Genomic DNA, 24,313 nt, shown 5'->3' with positions numbered 1-24,313 from the left:
CTGTTGCTTTACATTTTTATAATGTCGAACTCTTAGAAATAAACACACACGAGGCCATTTGTCTTATCCTACCTTCTCTATCGGTAGGATCTTTCGATTTTGAAATCACCACAGTGATCTCCCTCTTTATTCCTGTTCATGCATGAAGTCAACGTCAACAAGCCGAGGACAGCGCCACGTACCTCACCACTGCCATAGTGATTGTGTGTTATGTCATTGTTTGGACTAAATATCTGTTTATGTTTATATCTGCCTCAAAGATTAGTGCACGCCCCATGATTTAACTCACTCCAGTTCGGCTTGTTGGTTGATATAGCCTAATTTGGCTACATTATTTGCAATGGCACCCATTTCCCTTCTAACAGTCCCTACAAGGAGTGATCGCACTTTCTGCTATCTTCCCCAGAAGTTTCTGGCTTAATAATTAAGGATAATATTTCCTTACCCTTTGGCTCGCCTAAACCTTTCTAGACCGTAACTGATATTCACTGAGATTCCTCTACAAATAAATGTACCTGACGTTACTTATTTCATATGTCATCCCGCGAGGCTCCCCCTTACGGGATGAAATAGGAAATAAGTAACGTCAAGTACATTTTATTTGTCAAACAAACAAAGTGCTGCTAAATCCCCAGACAGCCTAGCCTGGCTCCGCCCGCCTAAGTACTTCCGCTCAATTTGAATTTCCCTTCAGTACTAGGTCTGGACCTGCTGTATGTAATTTGGTTTTCTGGTGCCGCCACAGCGGCCACCAATCAGCGAACAGAGGGCGTGTCTGAGAACAATGACGATAAAGTCGTACGCCAGTTTGAGTTGTTGTTGTAGGTCGGTAGTTGATTTACAATGTGCAATTTTTCCCTGATAAATTCAATTCGACGAACAAAACCTGCAGCTGTCGTTGACGGACATTTTCGTGCAGACGCGCAAGGTTTTTGGTTTGTGTACAACCTGCGCGTGATTCCCGGCGCATGACATACGTCACAACCAAACGTTAGCGATTGGTTATGGCAGATCCAGAGTGGCACTGGGCAGATCCAATCATTTTAAACTTCAACAGACACCCGCCTTCAAGTGAGTTAACGTTTTGTCAAATGATTAGGTCCAGACTCTCTGTACAAATGAAATGAAATGAAGTGAAGTACGAGAGTCTGGTAGAACCAGGCTACAGACAGCCATCCCATCGACTTCATCTGCTTCAACCAAAAGGTATATTCACCTGTTGGAATTGGCCTGGCCCCGCACACCGCATTCCTGTGCATGGCCGTGACACACACAGCGTCCACCAACGCTGATGTCTTTGATACTGTAGTAGTACTGTGGAAAATGTCGAGGAGCTTTGGTTATCACCGGGGATACATTAAAAAGAGAAAATCTTATCGGCCCATTAGTCGTATCGCTCACACCGGAGCAGACAGGCCCTGGGAAACGAGACGCCGTCGTAATCCATGTGTACCTTGAGGGAAGGGCTGGACGGTGTTTATGATATCATCGTTGTACATGAGAGACAGAGTGAGAGAGTTCATGTGCGGTTGAATTCACGTCACGCTCAAGATTAGTGAAATTTCATTTAAATAACAGCATGGATAAAAGCATACTGGTAAATGGAGTGAGCCGAAAACCCTCCCTGACTTCTGAGGTGTTCTCTGTCCAAACCAGTGGATGCGTTCTCAGCTAAGGCAATTTTATTGGGATGACTGGACAGACGGATATGGCAATTAAGTCAATACAAAAGGAATGTGAAAGCTGAGTGCAGTGTGTGTGTGTTTGTGTGTCTATGTGTGTCTATGAGTCTATAAGCTGCCGGGGGGCGACACCAGGGTGTGAGCGTAGCGGGGGGGGGCGCGTGTGTCTCACCCTGCGGGTGACAGTGGGGTCGCGCTGGGCCTTGGAGATCAGGTGTCCCAGCAGGGTGCTGGTGCGGAGGAAGCGCAGGCGGATGTTGGTGGCCTTGGTGAAGTCCCTCAGCACCGGGGAGTAGGTGAAGTTGCTGGAGCCCGGCCGTCCGTTGATCAGAGACACCACGATCTGGAGGGCGCCGGTCGGAGGTAGCGTTGTAGCATTTCGGATGACAATCGTAAATAGCGCGAGCTAGGCTGGGCAATAATTCGATTATGATTATTAATCGCGATAAAACTCACGTCGATTACGACGATAAGCATTAGACATAAATGCTCGATATTAAGAAAAAATATATATATATATTTTTATTTATTTTTATTTACATTATGTTCAATAGGTTACAAGGCAAGCTACCTTATATTGTTCTGTTGGAAGCAGATAAAACACGTTTTTGAAGTTAAATGTTTATATTTAAATGTGATTAAATGTTCCCTTATCACAAATATAGTTATAAAAAAAAAATTATGGTTTAACTAATGAACACTCTAGTTTCTTCAGGCCGCAGCAGTATCAAATCATATATCGTGATTAATATCGATATCGAAATATAAATTTCAAAAAAATAATCGTGATAAGATTTTTTGCAATATCGCCCAGCCCTACGAGCCGCTGCGTTCGCCGCGGAGCCGTCCTGATCTCGTGTGAGGGCGTGGCGGCGAGAGGGTGGACGACCTCACCTCTCCGTTCTCCAGCGGAGGGATTTTGGAGTACTCCGTGGTGCAGATCTGGTCGCCGTCGTGTTCCACGCGTCGGTTGGGCTGCTTCCCGAACTCATCCACGCACTCGTGCTTAGAGTCTGAGGACACACGACGAGGACGTCATCACACACTCACTCCTCGCTGGGAGGGTCTCTCATTGACGTTATTTACTTGTTATTGTAAATATGTTATTATTTTCTTAGTTATTATATTATTAGTTACTTTACAGATGTCATTGAATATATCATATTAGGTTTTATATCTGCTGATGTTGGTAACAGATATGAATCAAAATTGAATCAAATACATCACTTGATGAGTCAAGATTTCTTGACTCATTCTGTTTCATAGCATTAATTTCCAATACTGTGTAAGCGTACCTGTACATCAAATTGATAAATCAACAATATTGATGAACATGGGTTAGGGTAAAGTGTGTCGGTAGTGACTGAACCATGAACAGCAATGGCATATGTCAGAATAGAGAAATTACATTATTTTAGCAGACGCTTCTGTCCAAAGCGACTTACACAGTGCATTCAACGATAAAGATAAACCCCAAAGAAGTGCCAGAATCATTTAAGTGCACACGACTTCAGAAAGCAAGCAAACAACTATTTTCAAGTCCTACGGCATAGAAACAGGAGATACAGACTGATAGACAGTGAGAGGATTTATTTTTCTGGAGTCAGCAGACATTCTCAGAGCATTATTAATGCCTTGGCAGGCAGACAAATGGAGGGAATATGGGGACTGGCATAGCAAGCCTCTGCAAGGAGAGGGTGGGACTGGAAGGGTTGGTGAGTCATCCGTGTGTGTCTCTCTCTAGGCAAGACGTCCTCCCAGACCAAGGCTTTAACGCCCCTGTGAGACCTGGCATCCCAGGCCTTAGGTGGAGGGGGCCGGGGGTATGTGTTTGTTTTAGGGTTTTGATTATGTACCATAGGACGTCTATGGCAATCCATAGTGAAAGAGAGGAAGAGATGCAGTGTGTGAGACACCTGAAAGTAATTGCTACTTGTATTTGATTTGATACATGTTTCTGATCTACAATAATTTCTCACTTGAAATTGAGCAAGGTTTGTGGGACCTTTATATCGCAAAATGGATTTGCTTGGGTTGGTATTCATTTTGAGTGGGACAAATCTTGTGTGACAAGGTGATTTTATATTTATATATTAAACATAAAATGCATATTTATATAGATGATATATTAACTTGAATGTGAGGTCCTCTTGAAAGTTTTCGCACCTTGTACAAACCTTATCTCCAGCAAGCACATTTTCCTTGTCTTAGATTCATCATCATCAGTTTTTCCCGCTGGGCGCATATCTGGCCTTGGGGCGCTACTGCTGGAGAGTTGGAAGTCTCTGTTCCAGCAGCAGCCGTCGAAGACAGACATGATGTCTGTCTTCGACATCACGACGTCAGTCAGGGTTAGGTACCTTGTCAAGGACACCTCGACACTCAGCTAGGAGAAGCCGGGGATCGAACCAGCAACCTTCAGGGTACCAGCCAACCCGCTCTACCTCCTGAGCTACTGCCGCCCATAGAGTGCTTCCTTTGAAGCAGTCCTTCTAAGCCTTATGAGTAACGCATTGAGCGGGACTCACGTGCAAAGTACTGCCAGGGCCTGTAGGTCTTCCCGTTGTCCACAGAGCGCTCCAGGACCCACAGGTCGGGGCGGGGGGAGTTGGCAAACTTGATGAGGATGTACGCCACGTGGTAGAGCTGAAACACACACACACACACACACAGATACACACACACACACACACACACACACACACACACACACACACACACACACACACACACACACACACACACACACACACACACACACACACACACACACACACAACACACACACAGAAAGACCACGCAGAGGTAAACAAAAAAACGAAACCAGGCTAGTGTCTGCTCTGAATGAACTGCAGGCCAAATATGTCAGGTTGCCTGTGCTTCAGGGTTTGACGTCCATCAATATCAACCCCTAGCGCTTGGAAAAGCAGCTAAAGCACTGTGCCTGTTCCTGGTCTTGAGCAAGCCAGGACTCCACTGAGTCCACATGGCTGTTCAACATTTTCTTTCCTTTCCGCTCGGAAACGTTGGCTGCGGTGAAATGACCCGTGAACAGAGATTAGCCCTTTTGCAAAGTCGAGATCAGGGGCCCATAAAGTGTGTGCATTGTGTCTCGCTCAATAGAGACTCACTGTTACAGTGCCCATGTTGATGCACCAGGTGAGGCCACTGAACAATGTCATTGTTGTCCTCCGCCGTGATGCAATTATAATAATGCAAAAGCAACAATGGGGGGAGACATTACAAAACCGCCCATATAACCCGTGCTGCTCTCTATCTCCCCTCTATCAGTAAATACAGTCCGCACAGGCGGGAGGGAGGGATTGGGAGAGGGAGGGGGGGTTGACAGTGATTGCCTCCGACAAAATCAGAGCTTTACGTCAGCCCACGCCATCATCACCATCACCATCACTACCATCATCTTCATAATCAAGCACCCGAACCCGTCCGGGGCAATTTCGGGTTCCCTGAATTCCAGGGGTATTAATCTTCACCTCTCGAGGAGCAGCTTACAGTAAGAGCTCCCTTTGTCGGGAGGAGTCTGAAACGGAGAACCAGGAGTTATTTGGCCCGACGTTCCTTCCTTATTCCCGCCCTTTGAAACCATGTGGCGGACGAGCCAGGAATGAGTCTCACCTTCACCTTAGGGCCCCACCCCACTGTCTTTAGCAACAAACACAGGCGATCTCTAGGCAACCCTGTGCTGACACAAATCCTCAATCAACGTTACGAAAACATGGCCCCGAGGTGGAATGGGACGGCTGGATTTGCAAAACATATATTATTCTACCTCGGGCTGGAAGATCTGGATTAAGCAGAAGTGTGTCATTTAAGTAGAGAAAGACAAGAGAATTTGAGAGTTTGATTACAGAACGCTGCAGACTGCATTGAGAGCGATTCAGGGTTCTGACAGCGAGAACAGGGAGGGCAGGTCCACACTAGTCGTCACATCCCTCAGTGCCGGGTTGGGAGCCTCAGCTGCCTCGCTTCTCTTGTTCTGCGAGGCTCTCACACACAACAAATCAAAGCAACGTGACGGAAAAGAAGGAAAAGGTTTCTGTCCGGTGTGTACGTCAGCAAGGTGAGGCCATTAAGTTGAAGTATTGCCAGTTTAACCACAAAACCTAACCACAAAACGACCAACCCCCATGGCCAGGGGTTCAAGTAGCTCTCTGCTAGATGGATTGCGAGAGGGGTCAAGGTTCAGCAGTGGAAGTGCCTTGGCTTGTCCTCTGGAAGCTGTCAATTAGGGCTGGGACGACGCGTCGACGTAATCGATTACGTCGACGCATAAATTACGTCGACGCGAAAAATGCGCGTCGATAAAAAAAAAAAAAAAAAAAGAAAAGACACGCACCACGCACTCGTTCCTCTAAGTATGGGAATTATTTAATTTAAAAGGAAACGATTCCGTGATATGTCGTCTTTGCAAAATGGAGATGACCTTCCATTCTAGCACCACGGCAATTAACCAGCACCTGAAGAGGCGCCACCTGGTAGCAGCTGCAGATGACCGAGCACCGTAGAATTGCATTACTTTGAACTTTTATTTTGGAATTTAAAGGCAATAAACATGTATTGAAATGTTAAGGAATTCATATTTTATGTCAATCAACATGTATAAATTGCTATTAGTCAATTAATGGGGAGATAATCGATAATCGAGTCGAATCGAAATCGAATCGGACTGAAAAAATGAATCGTTAGATTAATCGATGCATCGAAAAAATAATCGCTAGATGAATCGTTTAAAAAATAATCGTTTATCCCAGCCCTACTGTCAATGCGATCGCTAACATCACTTCTGGCCAACATGCTAATGGGGGATCAAGCCTTACATTTATTTAAGGATCGGAGCAATACTGCAAAGCCCCCTCTTCCCTTTAATATAAAGCCTGCGCTGTTCTTCAATGTTTCGCATTGCTGGACTGTGTTTCTGGTTTATCAGTTGAGAACAAAAGTTGAGGTTATCCTGTGTTTTAGTTCAGGCAAAAGTAAGGGCAGATTTAAAGACACTACATGAGGAAACATGGATCATTTCCTGTGTGGAAGAATATTAATAATCCAAGCTCAGAATGTCCGATTTAAACATAGATTGTTGATAGTTATTGTTAAATAGATGGGCAACCCAAATACATGATCTTCTTTAGACTGATCAGAAGCCCACATAAGGACTGCACATAAGGACAATTAATGAAAGCACCACAAAAACAACGCATAGGCCCTCAACCATTTAACCACAGCTGGGGCTGTCAAATCTGCCTACTATCCATACAGAATATACAACTATCTGTCTTCTATCTACACATGTGCTGAACCATGTACGACATGGTTCAGCTGAAGAGAGCCAAATAAGTTCAGGCAACACAGGAAGAGGTTCAAGGCAGGATGCAGGGCGGTTTGTAGGGGGGAGAGGAGATAAAGAAGAAAGGGATTAAAAGACAGAGAGAGGTGGTGGCCAGGGTTGTACTAGGTGGGGGGGGGGGGGTTATCCGTCTCAGATTCCAAACATGGCGTCACATTCCACTTCCTGCCTAATAGCCCCCGACCCGGGCTGCGACTCTGGCCTCAGCACCCCCGCACGCTAGGAAGTCAAACCCCTCTTGGTAATTGCGATGCATATACACAAGGACTGATAAACCTGTCCAGGCCACTACCTTGTGCTACTGTACAGCTCACCCAAAGTGTAGGAATATACCCCGTCCTCCTGTGTATATAGGAGCTATATTCCTTCATAGGAGGACCTACACAAAGGCCTGCAATGGTCAATAAATCATGAACCTTTCAACATGATTTCAAAGGTTCAGGATTCGTCATAAATATATGACAAAGTCATATATTTCACAGTCATATATACTGTGTCATATATATTTGGCCTGTTAAGTCCTTTGAGACAGTAATGGTGATTAAGGGCTATACAAATACAATTGAATTGAATTGTTTTGAACATCAGGGATGGATTTAATAGGGTGGATTTAATAGGATGGATTGTTTTTCATCAGCAGCCTTGAGATATGACATTTTCGGAGTGCTCTCCCCTGTATCCGATGAACAGAGCCATGCGACACATTGACAAGCATGTGGCGGCAGCAACACTTAAAAAAACAGCTTTGTGAAGGCCTTTGGAAGCACACAGCATCGCAGGCAGCGGGGTCGGTGACAGAAAGGTCAGAGGTCACCAGCTACAGGTCACCGATCCCTCTTGCCATGCCAATGAATTCCTGAGCGTATCCACACTGTTAAACACACTCACGTGGCACACAGGGCATTCAAGTGTCACTCCTTCCACTGTGAACTTGAGGTTATTGCGGGCCAGCAGGGACGCGTAAGCCTGACTATCACCTCACACTCTGCCCATGCCAGTCGCCCCTGGCATTTGTTTAAATGCTTAAGACACGTCTCCCACGTTTAGACCTAAAATAGCCGGGCCGGTTATGTATTTCACAAAGCATACCGCATGCACACTGCAAAGTGTATACTGCCGTTTCCAGATGATCCTGAGGTCAAGGTCAAGCGTGTTTGTGTGTGTGTGTGTTTGTGTGTGCGTCTGTGTGGGGGTTGTGTTTGTTGGAGAGCTCTGCTCTGATGAATGTGTGTATAGGTCCCATCCCTCAGTTCGTCGTTAAGGGACTTAAGATCGTGACCAACCGACACCAGATTCGTGAAGCAAACATCCATGGCCCAGAGTCCGGAGTGAAATCATCTGTTTTTTTTCCAGTCTCTGCCAAAAGTTTTACTCTTCGACCTGGAGATGAAGGGACACCGACAGTGAGATGTGTGTGAACATGTCTATTTTGTCTGGGCAGCTAAGGACTGCAGCGTCCTGACACTTATTCCATCTAAGCATCGGTTTATTTTATTATTTTAGTATTAGTTTTTTTGTTCATGATGTTCTATTGTAGTTGAGAACCCAGAAAACTTTTTTCTACCAATGTATTGCTGTGTTACAAAATAATATTGCAAGACCACATTCCAGAAACAACTGGTATGTGGTATTGAGCCACAGAATTGGGCCACGGCCCACCAGGTTATTCCCGTTACATGGTGTTGTTGCAATTCAATTTTATAATCCAGCATAAGAGCGCATCACATATAACACATATGTAGCACAACATCACAACACTGCAGTTGTTAAATAGTCACCTGTGGATATGTACTTTACACTGTATGCACACACACACACTCACTCACACACACACACGCACACACACACTCACACACACACACACACACACACACACACACACACACACACACACACACACACACACACACACACACACACACACACACACACACACACACACACGTATATATTTGCCAGCCGTCCCTATCTATACATACAGCGTAAAATACATATGCACAGGTGACATATTTAACAACTGCAGTTAGAAAGCCGGCCTGTTCTAATCCCGGATTCCGAGCCCAGGGCGTCGCGCGGCCAGCCCCATTCCACGGCGCCGCAGCGAGGGGGCCGCAGGGACAGAGAGCTCCCCAGACTCTGCCTTCTCCCAACAAAGGAGCGCACCACAAAGGAGAGACACAGACAGAGAGAGAGAGAGAGAGAGAGAGAGAGAGAGAGAGAGAGAGAGAGAGAGAGAGAGAGAGAGAGAGAGAGGGGCTCGTGGCTGTCTGACCGAGGCACCCTGCATCACAATGGGGTGTGCTGCGACAGTTGTCCCCTCTCTCAGCCTGAGCCCCTCACACACCCCTCGTCCCAAAACAATGCGGGCCGTCCAACTGTTGGTCCACGTGCAACAGGTGGCACTGGTACTGGGGCGAGGGGACGGAATGAGGGGCGGGGAGCTTTCATTGAGGGGTTTAGTAGGGTCCTGATTTATTTTCTAGCAAATGTGTGATGCACCCAACAGGATGTCCGCACGCTCAAGTTCAAAGGTGGAGAGGAGAGATTTGCTGTGCATGAGGATCACACGTTCAACACCGTACAACGCAAACCACAAACAACAAGACAAGACAAGGTCGACCAATATGCAGTTGTTATGTGTATGTAAAAATATAAGAGGCTTTATCAGTATGATCAGTAGCCAGCGATTAAATGAGTGAATGGCCACAGGGATAAAAGAGTCGCTGGTCCTTTCTGTCTTCCCCCTTCCCTGCTCTGAAGGGCCGACCCATGGGGAGCCGGTTAAATGGTCCCTTCAGGGGTTGGCCCCGGGCCCACAGTCCAGGATGGCATTGGCCTTCCTGAGAAAAGGCCTATTGTGCGTCAGGACTGGTGAAAGCGCCTTACGGTCCACTTTTACCAATCCTCCTCCTAGTCCGTTTCTACTAAAAAAGAGTCTATATACCAAGGCAAAAGATGCAGGCTCCTACGTGGCTCTCATTGGTCTCGTGTTTAGCAGTCGGAATTCTCGATTGCAGGTTATCGTTCCGACAAAATTGTTTGGTCACAAACGATTGCAGAAGAAGCTACTTAGATTATCGCTATCTTAATGAGGGCAACGAAATGCAGGCTTTCTGTGGTTCTTTGGAATGAACGCGGTGAGAAAACAAACTCCAATCCTCGTCTTTGACGAAGTTCAAGATTCTCAAGACAGCCACCCCCCTCCCAGCTCTGTGAACTTGGCCTATGATCAACAACGTCCATGGCAGAAAAAATACATTATCCATGACATGAAAGGAGAGCAGGGGGATGTGCCACGGCATGTCTGTGAAGCGGGACCAGGTTCTTTCCAGTGGAAAAAAGAACCTGCGGAGCCCGTCACCTGCGTCATAGCGCCCGTGACCGCTGATCAGCGCTGCTATTTATGAGATCCCCCCAGCTCTGCGAGTTGAACCGGCGCCATTGTTTTTGGTTCCACTACTGAGCGCTTGATTTAGGAGGGTCCGTGATCCGAGTCTCGAGACCTGGCTGCTTCTTAGTAGTGATAAAAAGGATTAACCTGCTAGCGCGCGAGAGGTTGTAAATATCCAAAAGGCTGGACCGGCACCACAGGCAACAGAGCTGAAGGCAGCTAAACGTGGCTGAAGGTGGCTAAACACGACCTCTTACATCACCTCTGTCATCATCACAGCCACGGCTCTAATAGCCATAGCGCCATGGGGTTAGACCGACTGCTAGTAACCAAATAGTAAATACATTTAGCATAATAAAAAGAGAGGAGTGATGTTCTATGAAGATGTCATTCTTAGAAAGGGCAGAATGCATGTGATTGGAAATTAAGAGCCTTCTTTTAAAGACATGGTCTACGTATGCGGTCATAAATGCATCGATTCATGTGTGCACACATTTCATGCACTGTGTGTGTGTGTGTGTGTGTGTGTGTGTGTGTGTGTGTGTGTGTGTGTGTGTGTGTGTGTGTGTGTGTGTGTGTGTGTGTGTGTGTGTGTGTGTGTGCGCGCGTGTGGTGTGCGTGTGTGTGTGTGTGTGTCTGATGTTTGTGTGTGTGTGTGTGTGTGTGTGTGTGTGTGTGTGTGTGTGTGTGTGTGTGTGTGTGTGTGTGTGTGTGTGTGTGTGTGTGTGTGTGTGTGTGTGTGTGTGTGTGTGTGTGTGTGTGTGTGTGTGTGTGTTTACATTAATAGACTTTCACTAAGAATTCATCCCACCATGAATCCATCCAACACCTTAAGAAGGCATGGTCACTCATAAAATATATAGATATCTACTTTAGCTATATCTAACCTCTGCATGCATTCACAAAGGGACCAGCAGCATGTCACACAATCCAGTCTGGAGGAAACCCACACAAAAGGGGGCGCCGGGTGCATTGGGAAAGTCTTAACCTCAGAGTGGAGGCGGACCCCTCAGCAGCTTAGGTTCCACGTGGAGAAAAAAAAGGAATGGAGCCATTCTAATCCCTGTGCCACCTTATTTATCCAAAGAGAACAACAGATTACGATTTCACAACCTCTAACCGTCTCGCTAACCTAAAGCAACGTCACTATGGATGGGGAAATATGGCAATCTTGCAGAAATAGGTCCATCAAGATGTCAACATTCCTTCGTATCAATCTAAACTTTGTACAGTGATATAGTTTATAGTTATGCTGTGTTGCTAAAATGCTCAACAGTAAATAACCACAGTAAATGTCAAGTTATGGCGTGAAAGAAAATCTGCTTTTTTAATGGCCCAGTGATAAGATAAATTGCATTCACTTTTATAGCAGTGTACTGTACGTACTTTTACTGTGTATAGGTGTATATACAACCCTAACATGTACTTATACATGTTCCTGCCCCTCATAAAAGCCCACGGTATATGCATCTACAGTAGTAATGCCAATAATGTCCTATGGGGTATCACCCAGAAACGATAGGGGCTTTGGGTCTCATCAGGCAGACGGACAGCCAGACAGTCAGACAGATAGACAGACAGACCACAAAGGGCTGGCATGACCGTCTCCCATGACTGAACGGGCTCGCTCAGTCCAATGAACTGCATGCAGTCACATCTCCTAAAATACATTCCCCAGAAAGAAAAAAAACTGGGGGGCGACTGGCGGCCTGCTGGTACATGGTGCGCATATTTACCAGAACAATAGTCTCCCGCGTGCCCTGAATACTTTGACACAAGGCCCACACGCATGTGCTCCCAGCCGCCTATAGGCTGCCAGGATGGGCAGTGGGGAGCCATAAGGGTTGTGTCGAGGGTGATCTGGACATATGAGTCCCCTCCTAAGTATCATTGAATCCTTGAATGATGACGACCCTAGTCAACTTCAAGACATTGCTTCCTACTCTTTATGAGTAGGAAGCAATGTCTTGAAGTTGACTAGGGTCGTCTGCTATTGGTCACAGACAGATATTAGTGCGTCTCTGAAATGATGTTGAACATGTTAGTGAAATGACACAAAAGCTTTGGTTTGGTTACTTGGAGTGCGCTTTTGGGATCGGGTACGATTACATTTTTTTTGGTTCTGGATGTTATTATAATATGCAGTGAAGTACATGTCAACTGACCGTCCTTTCAATACAAGCAGCAAAGCGCTTTCAGGTCATAATAAGATAAGGGAATACAACAGGAGAAGTAACCTTTTAGCAATGCTATTAGCTTCTGAAATCATATCAGTCAGTCAGTGACCCGACTTACTTGGCGTCAAGGTCATTTCCTGACGGATCTGTCAGAGGGTCATTGGTCAAAAGCCAATAATCGGAAACACAAGACACGCAGTGGCAAGCCAACCAGCAACCTCCACTCTGAGCCTTGACCCTAAAGGCATGTTTAGGCCATTTCTACGCCAACAAAAACGCCATTTTTTTATCTAAGCTAGAACCAAGTGTTCCAATTGTGTGACTAATTACTAAAAACAGGTCAGCCTAAACATCGCATTAAAGATTAACCGAGGCACTCCTCGTCCTCAAACAAGTTGCCACTGGGAGCCGGCGGAAACGTCTCGTCTGAAAGAGAGCCTTTTCCCTTTGAACCGGGTCGTAAAATGTAAACATTGCCCGTGCCGTTATCGAAAATATCCGCTGAGAAAGATGAAGATAAGAGTGGAACACCTGCGTGCTTAAAGGCAACCACAGGATCTAGTCCACCCTGAACAAAGCCCACACCTTCTGGAGATCGCAAGCTCTGCCCAAAGGATTCAGAATGAGCCACAGTGGATTGCTGAGGTCGGCATTGCACAATCCCAGCCCCTCTAACGAAATAACAAGAAAGCGTTCTTGGAGGACAAAATCGGCATCCAACCTAGATGCTCAAATTAACTAATAGTAAAGGCCAAAGCATGAACAACAGTGAAGCTAATACTTTTTAAACATTTGTTTACTTTTAAAGTTTTAATCTGTTTTATACTCTAGCATAGACTCTTAGCAAATGGGTGGGAAGCAAAATAACAAGAAGGCTGTCTAAGGACACAAAATCGGCATCCATCAAGATGCTCAAATAAACTGGTATTAAAGGCCAAAGCATGAATAACAGTGGAGCTAAGCTTTTAATTTTTTTTTCTTTTTAAAGTTTGAAACTGTCTTCTACTCTAGCCCTATTGCCTCTATGTTGGGTTTCTTTTTTAGTGCCTGTAATACCAAAGCATTATTTTCAAAGGGATTATCTCTTTCTAATAGTTAACACTTTGTCCAAAGAAGAGTGTTTACAATCACAGACATCAGCTCCCCATCGGATCCGTCTGACGGGTCGGACGCAAGCCAGCAGTGTGTGGTGGTGTATTGTGGTGTGTGTGTGCGGCAGTGGTTCGATTTTGGGCGGAGCAGTGGTAGTGGGGGTGTCGTGTGTGTGTGTGTGTGTGTGTGTGTGTGTGTGTGTGTGTGTGTGTGTGTGTGTGTGTGTGTGTGTGTGTGTGTGTGTGTGTGTGTGTGTGTGTGTGTGTGTGTGTGTGTGTGTGTGGTTAGCCTCAGTCGATAATCTAGCCATGCCCTTTATAGCATGAACCTGTCCATCACTTGTCCCTGCTCAGAAATAAATGGGGGACATTACCACAAATTAAACTAAACATCCCCCCCCAAAAGGTTAGCATGCGTACATCATCTCCTATGAGCATAGTGGCTATCTTTAACCCCCCACGTCCATCGCCAGTCAGCCTGGCTTATCTAAGAATGGAAGAGAACTGCACATTGGTTGTGTGCACAACATGAGGGATTAGGACACATAGGACCGAAGGGATGAGGACACATATAGGTTCATCATGTCCAACCCCACCACACTTTGGCCTTAGCATTCTGCACGACCAGAAACTCAACACCGCATCAAACCCCCCCAGCAGGGCTGCAGGGCTTCCACATGCCTGGATGTCAGATACCGTCCACCATCGGTAGGAATCTTAATCTCCCCTCAGACAGAATTTCTCAGTTGTTGTTTTTTGACTCATGACAATCAAACATGAAGTGGTTCACGGGCAGCGGGCCAAACTCCACTGCCCCGGACACAGGTCACATCGGATACATATCCCCCGGCCAGAGGGGCGTGAGTTTGATTCCCTGCCAGCAAGTGGTCCACAGGGGGCGTCCCTCACATGACCACCTCTGTCTTAGCGTGAGGAGGGCCCCTGCTTCTGATAGTGCGCTATTGAAAGGAAGAGAAAAAAACTAAACTGCTTCACATATCCAAATTCCTGTTCCCGCTCCAACAAGCAATCAGCCACCACAGCAGATGCACATGTGTTGATGATAACGGGTTCTTTCAAGGATTTCAAGACAACAGCAACATAAAAAAGAAGAGGCGAGAAGGATCTATGGGTATGGCGTGACAAGATTCTTCAAATGATACTACTCCTCCCCTGTACATCAGCGATTCCCTCTGTTCACTATATCCGCGTGTAAACGTTGAAAACATGTCGAGTATGTACTCCATTAGTGCAGTTCCAGCATGAAGGGGTGCGTTCATCTCACCTGCCCAAGGTCCAGGGTGATGTTCACCTGGTTGTATTTGGGTCCTCTGGAGAGAGGAGGACTCTGCCACCAGCGCTCTGTCCCATCGATCGCATTTGTAACCGGGTGGGCTTTATTTGGCTCATTGGAGTTGCAGTGGTCACAGAATTGACCCTAAATTGGACATCCATTAGTTAACATATGTTTTGAAGGGTTTCAGAATACCAGATCGTTTTGCGGAGTAAGAGGTGCAGTTGAGTCCACTGGATTGACTCAACTGCACCTCTGCAGGCATTTACAGAGTTGATAAAACAATTAACCTATGCCAAATGAATTAGTGGCTGTAAATGCATGATAAAACATTCATACAAGGTAATAAAAATGTAATACCATGAAGAAAATCTGGAGCCTGAAAAAGTTCAAACCCACTTTTCGACAGACGACATAGACTCCAATTGTTGGCAGGCAGGTGTACACATTTGTACTAATATGGGTAAATTAGGACAGCATGAACCACATACCGGCACATTGAACTAAATAGTGTCTGAAGTAGCAGAATGAATTGAATATAAAAAAAATATTAAAAAAAATATATATGATTCCCACTGATTAATAACTCTTGATAACAGAGTGATAACTCTGGAACTGAGAAAGTCGAAGATAGGTTGAATCATCTCACCTGAATATTTTGAACATTGAATCCAGTGTTGTGTCCTCCGACAAGTTTACAATATAAATCAGATCTCGGGCTCCCAGAATCATCCTGTCCGCAAGTGGCGGTGGCGGAAATATCTGAACCCTGGGCAAGGTTGAAATAAGGTGGACTCAAACTAAATCCTGTTATCTCGTTAAGGCTCACTTGTCCGTTTGCGTGGCGGCAAAACGATGTGAAAAGGATAAAAAATAAGAGGTAAACTTCCATCCGTCTCGCCATGGTCCGCTTCTGGAACCCGCGCTAGATGCTGCAGGCAGCTCTGAGCTTGTCATCTATGGTTCCCGCGGACAGAGGAGGGAGCGCTACACAGCTCTGTTCAGATCCGCTGGGCGAGGTGGGCATGCAAGTGCGTCGTTTGGAATGATACTTTTAAACCGACACTGTACTACTGGTTCGTGGCCGTTCACTTTCGATAACATGTTTCCTATTGAGTTAACTCGGCGCCTTTTCTTTCGGCCAAACTCGGTGTGCCAGCCTGCGTGTGCGTGTGTGCGTGTGCGTTGCACAGAGGTGTCAGGTGTCACGTAGCCGACCGTGAATGAGCTCGACGCGAGGAATAATGCGTTGGCAACAGAGGCCAAAGGTCTGGTCTACTGTATACGATGAGCAAATTAAAGATTAGATAAAGACTCACTCTGCTCTTCGTATGATTTCTGAAAGTAATTTATATAAAATCGGACATTTGTTCATTTAAAGAGAATTATCATTGGCCTCCATCGTCACTGCCCTTTGAAAATACCTGGTTTATCATAGCTCTCCTCTCGACGGCCGCCAGGAAGTAGACCATGCGTTGGTAATAACTTAATAACTAACTACTATCTAAATAATAACAACAATCGGTTTCATAATCATCGCCATTATCATATTGAAAATGATGATAATAATCACACGATAAATTAATTAAGTTCATTATGAAGGCAAAGCCCAAAGCTTGCAACAGTGATCCTGGCGCGACATCTATTGGACAAATCTCGACAGTCCGCGCTCACTGAGACATGAATTCTTGGGTGTCACTTTAAAAAAACATCTCTTTGCGTTCGGAGACAAGAAATAAATAAAACATTTCATCCTATACTGGCATATTGTTTAATCTCATTTCTTAATTTACACTATGATGTTTCTCATTATATAATCACGATCAAATAACCACTTTTTTAAGAAGAGACATTTGTTTATTAGAAAAACACACATTAATTGACCTAACCCCAGTGACATACTTTTTAACTTTGTTGCCGTGGCTCATACGGGTGGTTCTGTGCCCGGCATAGTTAACATTCCTGTTGGCATCATCCAGCACCCGAGTAGCCTAGCACCGAAGTGACTCGGAGAACCAGGAACTAAATAATAAACATCACGGGGACAGCAAGATACTTTCGTTCAGGCTAAACTGGTTGTGAGACCGATGCCCCAGCTAGATTCCGCATGGATCCCTCAAACCGACAGGTAAAGTACCTATCTTGGATAACGTGTGTAGGCTATTGTTAACTTTAAAACTATTATCCTAAGTTAGTCGTTGGTTGTATTGTCCTATGGTTGTTGTCGTTGTGTGGGGATTTTGAGGAGCATGACAAATAGAAACTGATAGGCAGTGAGTGTTACATTTCGAAATAGGACACTTGCTTGAGTTGTTATAATCCTTAATTAATGGAAGACCTGAGGCTATTTTTCATAATGCACTCAACTTTCAGGTAAATGTGATGTTAATGTTACGTTGTGTTCATAGCCTGGCGGTAATATTAACGCAAAAGTGACTTTTGAGTCAGAGTGAGAAAACCATTAATGAAATTCCCAGTGAGCTAGCGTATTGTTGTTATGCGTTTTGCGTTGGTTATACACCGTAAAACTAACCTATAACTAAAACTACCTAAGAAAAGGGAATAGAGCGGTGTCATAAAGCCAAGTCATCAGACAATAATCATAATGACACGCCCATCTGCCAATCACAAGCGGTAATAGAGTTATTATCACATTGAATCATAATTTCCTTCCATTGGTCATGTACATTTGGATGGGTACGGTCAGTTTTACATGAGTAGACTATGTAACAATGCAGGGGACGAATGAATATATAGGCCTTGATACTTTATAAACATTGTGTTGCTACGTAACAAATTAACTAATATGTCTGTTTCCAGAAAGCCATAGCACTGGCTCAAAAGGCTTCACAAGAAGACCTGGATGGAAACTATGAAGAAGCGATCCGCTCCTACCAGCATGCGGTCAAGTACTTTTTGCACATACTGAAACGTACGTGAATGGATGCCTGGGGAAAGTGTCTATGTCATAATAACCTCTCGCCGGCCTTACGCGTGCGCACACAAACACACACACACACACACACACACACACACACACAGTCACACACGCACACGCACGCACACACACACACACACACACACACACACACACACACACACACACACACGTACACAAAGTGTGTCATGCATTGATTTGTATACAGTAATATTTATCTTAGGCCTACCTTTGTAGTTGGAAAATAATTCATGTTCCTTCTATCACTATAACAGTATGTTCAATTGTTGAGTAAGTTACCATATATTCTCCAATTTCTATCAGGACCCCAAGGTAAAGAGGACAACCAAACGATCAGAGACAAATGTAAACAGTACCTGGACCGAGTGGATGAACTTCAGGACTACCTAGACAAAAAGAAGGTTAATAGACAAACCAACAAACTAATAAATAAAGGCTGCATTATGGGATGGCATGTAAAACGTTCAACAGTGATGAATACATGATTTGCCAGGTGTTGCATTCTGAAAAATGAGTAGCTGCTGATCCTCATGCAATGTAAGCGGTGGTAACTCATAACTCATTGACCAACACTCCCTGGTCGATGACGGCGGCTGCGTCTTGACGTATCTGCGTTACGTGCGCGCGTTTGTGTGCACAACAGAATCCACCAACCCCGAGAGTCTCTGGCTTCTCAATGCGGAAGTCAGCGGTTTGCCTTATTATTCTTCGGCGATCACCGAGATAGAAAATAAGTTGAAGCATCGCCGTCGTGTGAGGTGACAGGACTAGAAAAAACCCACACGGATTGGTCGGCGTATTTGCACTATTACCTTTGTTCCGACCGGGGGGACAGTAGACAGCCCTTATGGCTGCCAACAACAATTTACAGGTAAGTGGAAGAGCTAAACCTCGGCTAGCTCAGTGAGCTAACGGTTACTGCGCCAGGCAAAAAACAACAGTAGCCTGCGTACATGGTACCGCTTTGGAACTTTAACCACGAGAACGACAGAACACGACCTTTTTATTGCCTTTTTATTGGATGAATGTCGGCTCGATCCCGTGATGATAAGGGCTGTTTCAGTCTCAATACCTGATCACTGAGCCGTCTGACTTTGCCACTGACAACGCAGTATAGCGGCTTGGCTTGTTTTCGACGAGTATCGATGTCTTCCATTAAAGAAAGGGGCGTGTGGTGATGTTTTGTACACTGTACGCGATAGATCCTCCCTACACATGTGACTTATTGGTTGTGTGGCTCGGCGTATGTTCCTTCGATCATCGGAGCCCTCCAGCCTTTGATCCATCCAGAAGCCTTGTTCATGGGTCATGCTTGTTGCAGGAGTTGTTTAGTAACCCAGAACACGGCTCATGTGCATTTTTGATTTTGTGCCAAGTTCGTAAGTTAAACTAATCGTCAAAGGGAAGTTATACAAATTACGATACACTACCTCTGCTGTTCAAGTTCTCCCCGGCCACTCATTTTAGTGTCAAGTGCCGTCACGCAGGTGTGACTCCCACCACACATAGGATGATTTGGGGTTGGGTGCCAGATCCTAAGAGCTGGTGGTCGTCAATATTAAAGCTTGCCTCCGTTATCGAGTTACTGTTACGTTCTGAGACCATCTCTCACCTGGTTGTTATGTTGTTTTGCTTTCACAGTTATAACCCTAATGCAAATTGAACGCTCTCCTAATCATCGCTCCTTTTGTACTACAGAAAGCCATCGATCTTGCCGGTAAGGCAGCCCAGGAGGACAAGGATAAAAACTATGAAGAGGCTTTGCGTCTGTATCAACACGCTGTTCAGTACTTTCTGCATGTAGTTAAGTGTAAGTATGTTTCTACAGAAAATTAACTTCCCCTTTTTTTAAAACTTACAAGCAATGTATTATAACAGTTTAAATGGAAAAAGTGTACTGCCTAGATCATACAAAGAAGTACAAGTTTCCCCCCTGCCAACATAATTAATAATATGTTAATTAAAAAATGCACCCTTCCATCTTAACTTTTTGTTTACATATTATTTTGCTAGATGAAGCCCAGGGGGACAAGGCTAAGCAGAGCATCCGGGCGAAATGTGCGGAATACCTTGACAGGGCAGAGAAACTCAAAGAGTACCTCAAGAAGAAGGAGAAGGCTCCTCCTGCAAAGCCTGTCAAAGAATCACAGTCAGAGGACAAAGGGTGAGTAGTGTCATGGAATTTGAAAGGGGGATGGTTTGATCCCCAATGTCGGCATACCTGCTCTTAGATGACGTGTATTTGAAGTTACTGTGAGTCACTTCTGATTAAAGTGGCTAGTGTTTGACGACCTGATTAAGCAATAAAATATATTTTTTCATGCAACGGGCTGTGTATGTGTAACATATGTTCATTTGTGTGTCCAGAAATGAAAGTGATGAAGGCGATGATCCAGAGAAAAAGAAGTTTCAGAACCAACTCTCAGGTTTGTGGTGGTGGCAATAGTTTCACTTTCCTTAATAATATGTTAATTAAAAAATGCACCCTTCCATCTTAACTTTTTGTTTACATATTATTTTGCTAGATGAAGCCCAGGGGGACAAGGGCTTCATCTAGCAAATTATATCATTTTATATAATTCCTTTGAAATGGTCATGTGAGATTGAACACAAATCAACCTGTTATTTCTCAAAGGTGCAATTGTCATGGAGAAGCCCAACATCATGTGGAACGACGTCGCTGGCTTGGAGGGAGCAAAGGAAGCACTGAAAGAGGCTGTCATCCTACCCATTAAATTCCCACATCTATTCACAGGTATTCCATTCCACCACTTCCTTAAAGGAAAAGGCCATGTGGGCCACGTGCTTGTAAACATCACGTTAGCGATCTTCAAGACCCATGCTTGCCTTCACAGGGAAGAGAACACCGTGGAGGGGGATCCTGCTCTTCGGACCCCCAGGTACGGGAAAGTCCTACCTGGCTAAAGCCGTAGCAACAGAGGCCAACAACTCCACCTTCTTCTCCATCTCCTCGTCCGACCTGGTGTCCAAATGGCTGGGAGAGAGCGAAAAGTGAGGAGGGGTGATCTCACTAAAGTAAACGGCGTGTCGTTTACTATGGAACATCTCAACAAGTGGCATGTCTTCTTCCTTGCCTTCCCAGGCTGGTGAAGAACCTGTTCACCCTGGCTAGGGAGCACAGGCCTTCCATCATCTTCATCGACGAGATCGACTCCCTCTGCGGCTCCAGAAGTGAGAACGAGAGTGAGGCGGCTCGCCGCATCAAGACAGAGTTCCTGGTGCAGATGCAAGGTATAATAGCAAGCCGTTTGCCTTTATTCACGTCAGTCCTACATTACTGTGTTTTTGCATGGGGTACCCATGCTAAAAATGCATTGTAAGAGACGCTATGGACCAATTTGCCCACTGAATGGCTTATGTAATTACCCTGGATTCAGTAGCATTGCTTTTAGTTCCCTACCAGCAGAAGTAGGTAAGGTAGGTAAATGTAGGTAATAACGGATAACAATGAAGTTGTAATATCATGACATCACCATAGTAAGCGCTAAGTGGAAATGCTAATGAAATTATATCGCTCCTTGTATTGAATCAATCAATCTAATATCCATTTTCAAGACGGAAACCAATAGACAATGAAGAATCTGGATAGCTGTATTTAAAATGTGCTTATAAAACCAGGATGCCAAAAAAAAGTTTGCCGACCAAAGAAAAGCCAATGAAATCAGAAGTGTGTTTGGCATGATTTTTCAATAAGGTACTTATGTCCAACGCAAAAAAAAAAGGTCATCCAAAAGCAGCAATGCAGACTTCACTCATGTCTGGCACGATTTGTTCCCTGAGAGACTTGAACATTACCTAATTGGGCAGCTACCATGAACTCAGAGCCAGACAACAGCCAATGGAGTACACCTCACAAAAAGAAATACATAAACAAGGGCACATCATTTTCTGCTCTGTTGCATTGCAGAACATCCTTTTCAATGCTTGAGTGAATTTGTTTTACACAATTGCAACGTATCCAATGAGCTCATGGCCTCGACATTTAAGCCTGTAGATCGAACCAATGAGGTAACCCCCTCTTGAGTCCTATACAGGCTTGCAGGGACATGTAAAAACTCTGCTATGGATTTTCTTGATTTACAGGAGTGGGAAACGACAACGAAGGAGTGCTGGTACTTGGAGCCACAAACATCCCATGGACTTTGGATTCTGCCATCAGAAGAAGGTATGCATTCTCATTGAGCACCTTCAAAACCAAGCCGCTGTCCTCCTGTGCTCCCTGTAACCCATGTCGAACCGGTCCAACCCTGCAGATTTGAGAAGAGGATCTACATTCCTCTGCCCGAGGAGCATGCCCGGTCCTTCATGTTCAAGCTTCACCTGGGCGCCACCCCAAACAGCCTCTCCGAATCCGACTTTGTTACTCTGGGGAAAAAGACAGAAGGCTACTCGGGGGCGGATATCAGTGTCATCGTCAGAGACGCCCTCATGCAGCCGGTCCGAAAGGTCCAGTCGGCGACCCACTTCAAAAAGGTGCGCCCTGGTTATAAACGTAACGGTTTTCCTTCGTTTGGCCCCTGTACACGGTAGTAGACTCACTCCACTCTGCTTTGTGTCTCCTGCTTATGTCTGATGTTGGTTAGGCACGGGGGCCGTCAAGAGATAACCCCAACATTATGGTCGACGACCTGCTGACCCCTTGCTCACCGGGGGATCCTAATGCCATTGAATTGACATGGATGGACGTTCCCGGGGAAAAGCTCATGGAGCCAATTGTTTGCTCGGTAAGGGTGGTGCAAGCTTACCTCATGGTTAAATGTACAGTTGATACATTTACATTACACTCAATTACATGACTGCCTTCTTTTTGTCTTTCTTCTAGTCGGACATGCTGAGGTCACTCGCCAACACAAAGCCCACGGTTAACGATCAAGACCTGGACAAACTGCGGAAATTCACAGAGGACTTTGGACAGGAAGGCTGAATAGGATGTTTCACTGATGAAAACCAAAGCAAAAAAAGTATAATTCTGAAAAGTTATTACTCTCCAGTTATGACACTATACCCCATCTCCCCCCTGCCCGCCTTCCACCAGTCCTAGCTGTCTGTCACATGAGGGTTATGTCACATATTTGGAGGACATGGGTCTCTTTCATGTCACCAGTTGTCCCAAAAAGGGGCTCAAGACTTAATTGACCGTGGTGTAGCAGCTGAGCCGACTCAAATAAATAAATAAGTACTTTAAATAGCACACTTTTGGTTTCTCCAAGGTGTGCCGAAATATCCTCTGATATAAGTACTTTTCAGCAGGATATGTCTGACGATCAGAACACTAATAACTTGTGAGCAAGGAAGTCTTGGTATTCTGATCGTCATTATTTATTTCAAAGGACTAAGGTACATGTTATGGGTTCAAGTCCTCCTCACTAAATAAATCCCTTTTTTGCTCCTATTTTGTATAAAAGCTTTTATCAAATAACTCTTGGGCTTAAGGAAATGACTTCCAAGTTGGATGCCACCGTGTTTCTAGAGTTATATATTTGAGTGGTTTGAATATAGTTGTTTTTTTTCCCAGACTGTGCAGTGGACGTATGGAATTGTGACAGACTGAAACTCAGGATTGGAGCTGCATTTGGGCCAATTCAGATTCATTTCTCCATGGATTTCTCCCTGACAAATCTTTGTATCTCGTTTTGATTCTAACGCTGGATCACTGTAGCTGCCAGACTTCAACAACAACAAATGTGCGTTTTGGTCCTCTGCTTATTCTACAACATACACATGTTCACACCATTGCATGACCCTACATCACTTTCCTGAATATCCTCCATAATAACATAAAAGCCTTTTTTTAATATACAAGCAATGGTTTGTGCTGAAGGAAAAGATGCCACTTTGGTTCAATTATACATTGCGTCATAGACTGAAGACTTCCCCACCATATTCATGATCCACATTGAACTGCAGCTCCAAGCGTAAGGCACATGAGGCCCTCTGGCAGGAAGCTGTGCACCGTGTGCCTTCCAAACCAGTTGCAAGATGTTGTTTTTTCCTTTGGTTGAGTTTTGCAATTGGATGACATATTGCTATAAACTTTGGGTGCGTTTGCCACCACTGCTAAGAAATGTATATTACCTGCACATTTTGTGTAAACTCATATAGTTTGAATACTTCTACTCTTAACTCTTACGGTGTTCAGAATACAAAAAGTTTGTCCTTCTGAATGTTGGTAGGGAACATCTCTGAGTTACTGTAAAGTGCTGTTCTTAGATAGGACAAATGTGTAAGCCTTTTCTTTTTGTAAAAGGTCAGCCAGGCATCAGTTATTCTCTTTCTTTTACATAAAATGTAAATAAAATAAAAACCATCCAAATATACTGAACTTTTTGTTTG

General features: G+C 44.8%; 2 protein-coding genes across 6 annotated transcripts in view; one reads left to right on the top strand and one right to left on the bottom strand.

The window, feature by feature from the left end:
* The window catches only part of LOC115548179 (laminin subunit alpha-3), a 76,826-nt gene extending 60,443 nt beyond the window's left edge, over window positions 1-16,383 (bottom strand). The window contains exons 1-6 of one of the 3 annotated variants that reach the window (XM_030362612.1): window positions 15,650-16,383; window positions 14,992-15,144; window positions 4,211-4,328; window positions 2,577-2,695; window positions 1,855-2,025; window positions 1,217-1,314 (exon numbers count right to left, since the gene is read on the bottom strand). In XM_030362612.1, coding sequence (XP_030218472.1) covers window positions 1,217-1,314; window positions 1,855-2,025; window positions 2,577-2,695; window positions 4,211-4,328; window positions 14,992-15,144; window positions 15,650-15,904 — 914 coding nt within the window. In that variant the 5' untranslated portion in view covers window positions 15,905-16,383. The remainder of the gene's footprint in view (window positions 1-1,216; window positions 1,315-1,854; window positions 2,026-2,576; window positions 2,696-4,210; window positions 4,329-14,991; window positions 15,145-15,649) is intronic. The other 2 variants (XM_030362611.1, XM_030362610.1) reach the window with 2 other exon arrangements.
* Window positions 16,384-16,973: 590 nt separating this feature from the next.
* vps4b (vacuolar protein sorting 4 homolog B) lies at window positions 16,974-24,302 on the top strand. 3 transcript variants are annotated; one of them, XM_030362628.1, is made up of 14 exons: window positions 16,974-17,128; window positions 17,821-17,932; window positions 18,263-18,360; window positions 19,658-19,769; window positions 19,973-20,123; window positions 20,327-20,385; window positions 20,595-20,714; window positions 20,815-20,971; window positions 21,063-21,211; window positions 22,064-22,145; window positions 22,234-22,453; window positions 22,564-22,704; window positions 22,803-22,941; window positions 23,496-24,302. In XM_030362628.1, exons 1-13 carry the CDS (start codon window positions 17,108-17,110, stop codon window positions 22,902-22,904), a joined length of 1,524 nt encoding a protein of 507 aa, XP_030218488.1. In that variant the 5' UTR covers window positions 16,974-17,107; the 3' UTR covers window positions 22,905-22,941; window positions 23,496-24,302. The 3 variants fall into 3 exon arrangements, with proteins under 3 accessions (XP_030218488.1, XP_030218487.1, XP_030218489.1); XM_030362627.1 differs by having other exon boundaries at window positions 22,803-24,302; XM_030362629.1 differs by lacking the exons at window positions 16,974-17,128; window positions 17,821-17,932; window positions 18,263-18,360 and adding an exon at window positions 18,581-18,830 and having other exon boundaries at window positions 22,803-24,302.
* Window positions 24,303-24,313: the final 11 nt, after the last annotated feature.

This window comes from Gadus morhua, chromosome 8, assembly GCF_902167405.1.
Source record: "Gadus morhua chromosome 8, gadMor3.0, whole genome shotgun sequence".
NCBI lineage: Eukaryota > Metazoa > Chordata > Actinopteri > Gadiformes > Gadidae > Gadus > Gadus morhua.
This window is presented reverse-complemented; position numbering and strand designations above follow the sequence as displayed.

Coding starts and splice junctions, on each gene's coding strand:
- vps4b (XM_030362628.1), top strand. CDS start 17,108: ATGGATCCCTCAAACCGACAG. Junction 20,124..20,326: donor TCACAGTCAGAGGACAAAGG/GTGAGTAGTGTC, acceptor TTGTGTGTCCAG/AAATGAAAGTGATGAAGGCG. Junction 22,454..22,563: donor CGGCGACCCACTTCAAAAAG/GTGCGCCCTGGT, acceptor GATGTTGGTTAG/GCACGGGGGCCGTCAAGAGA.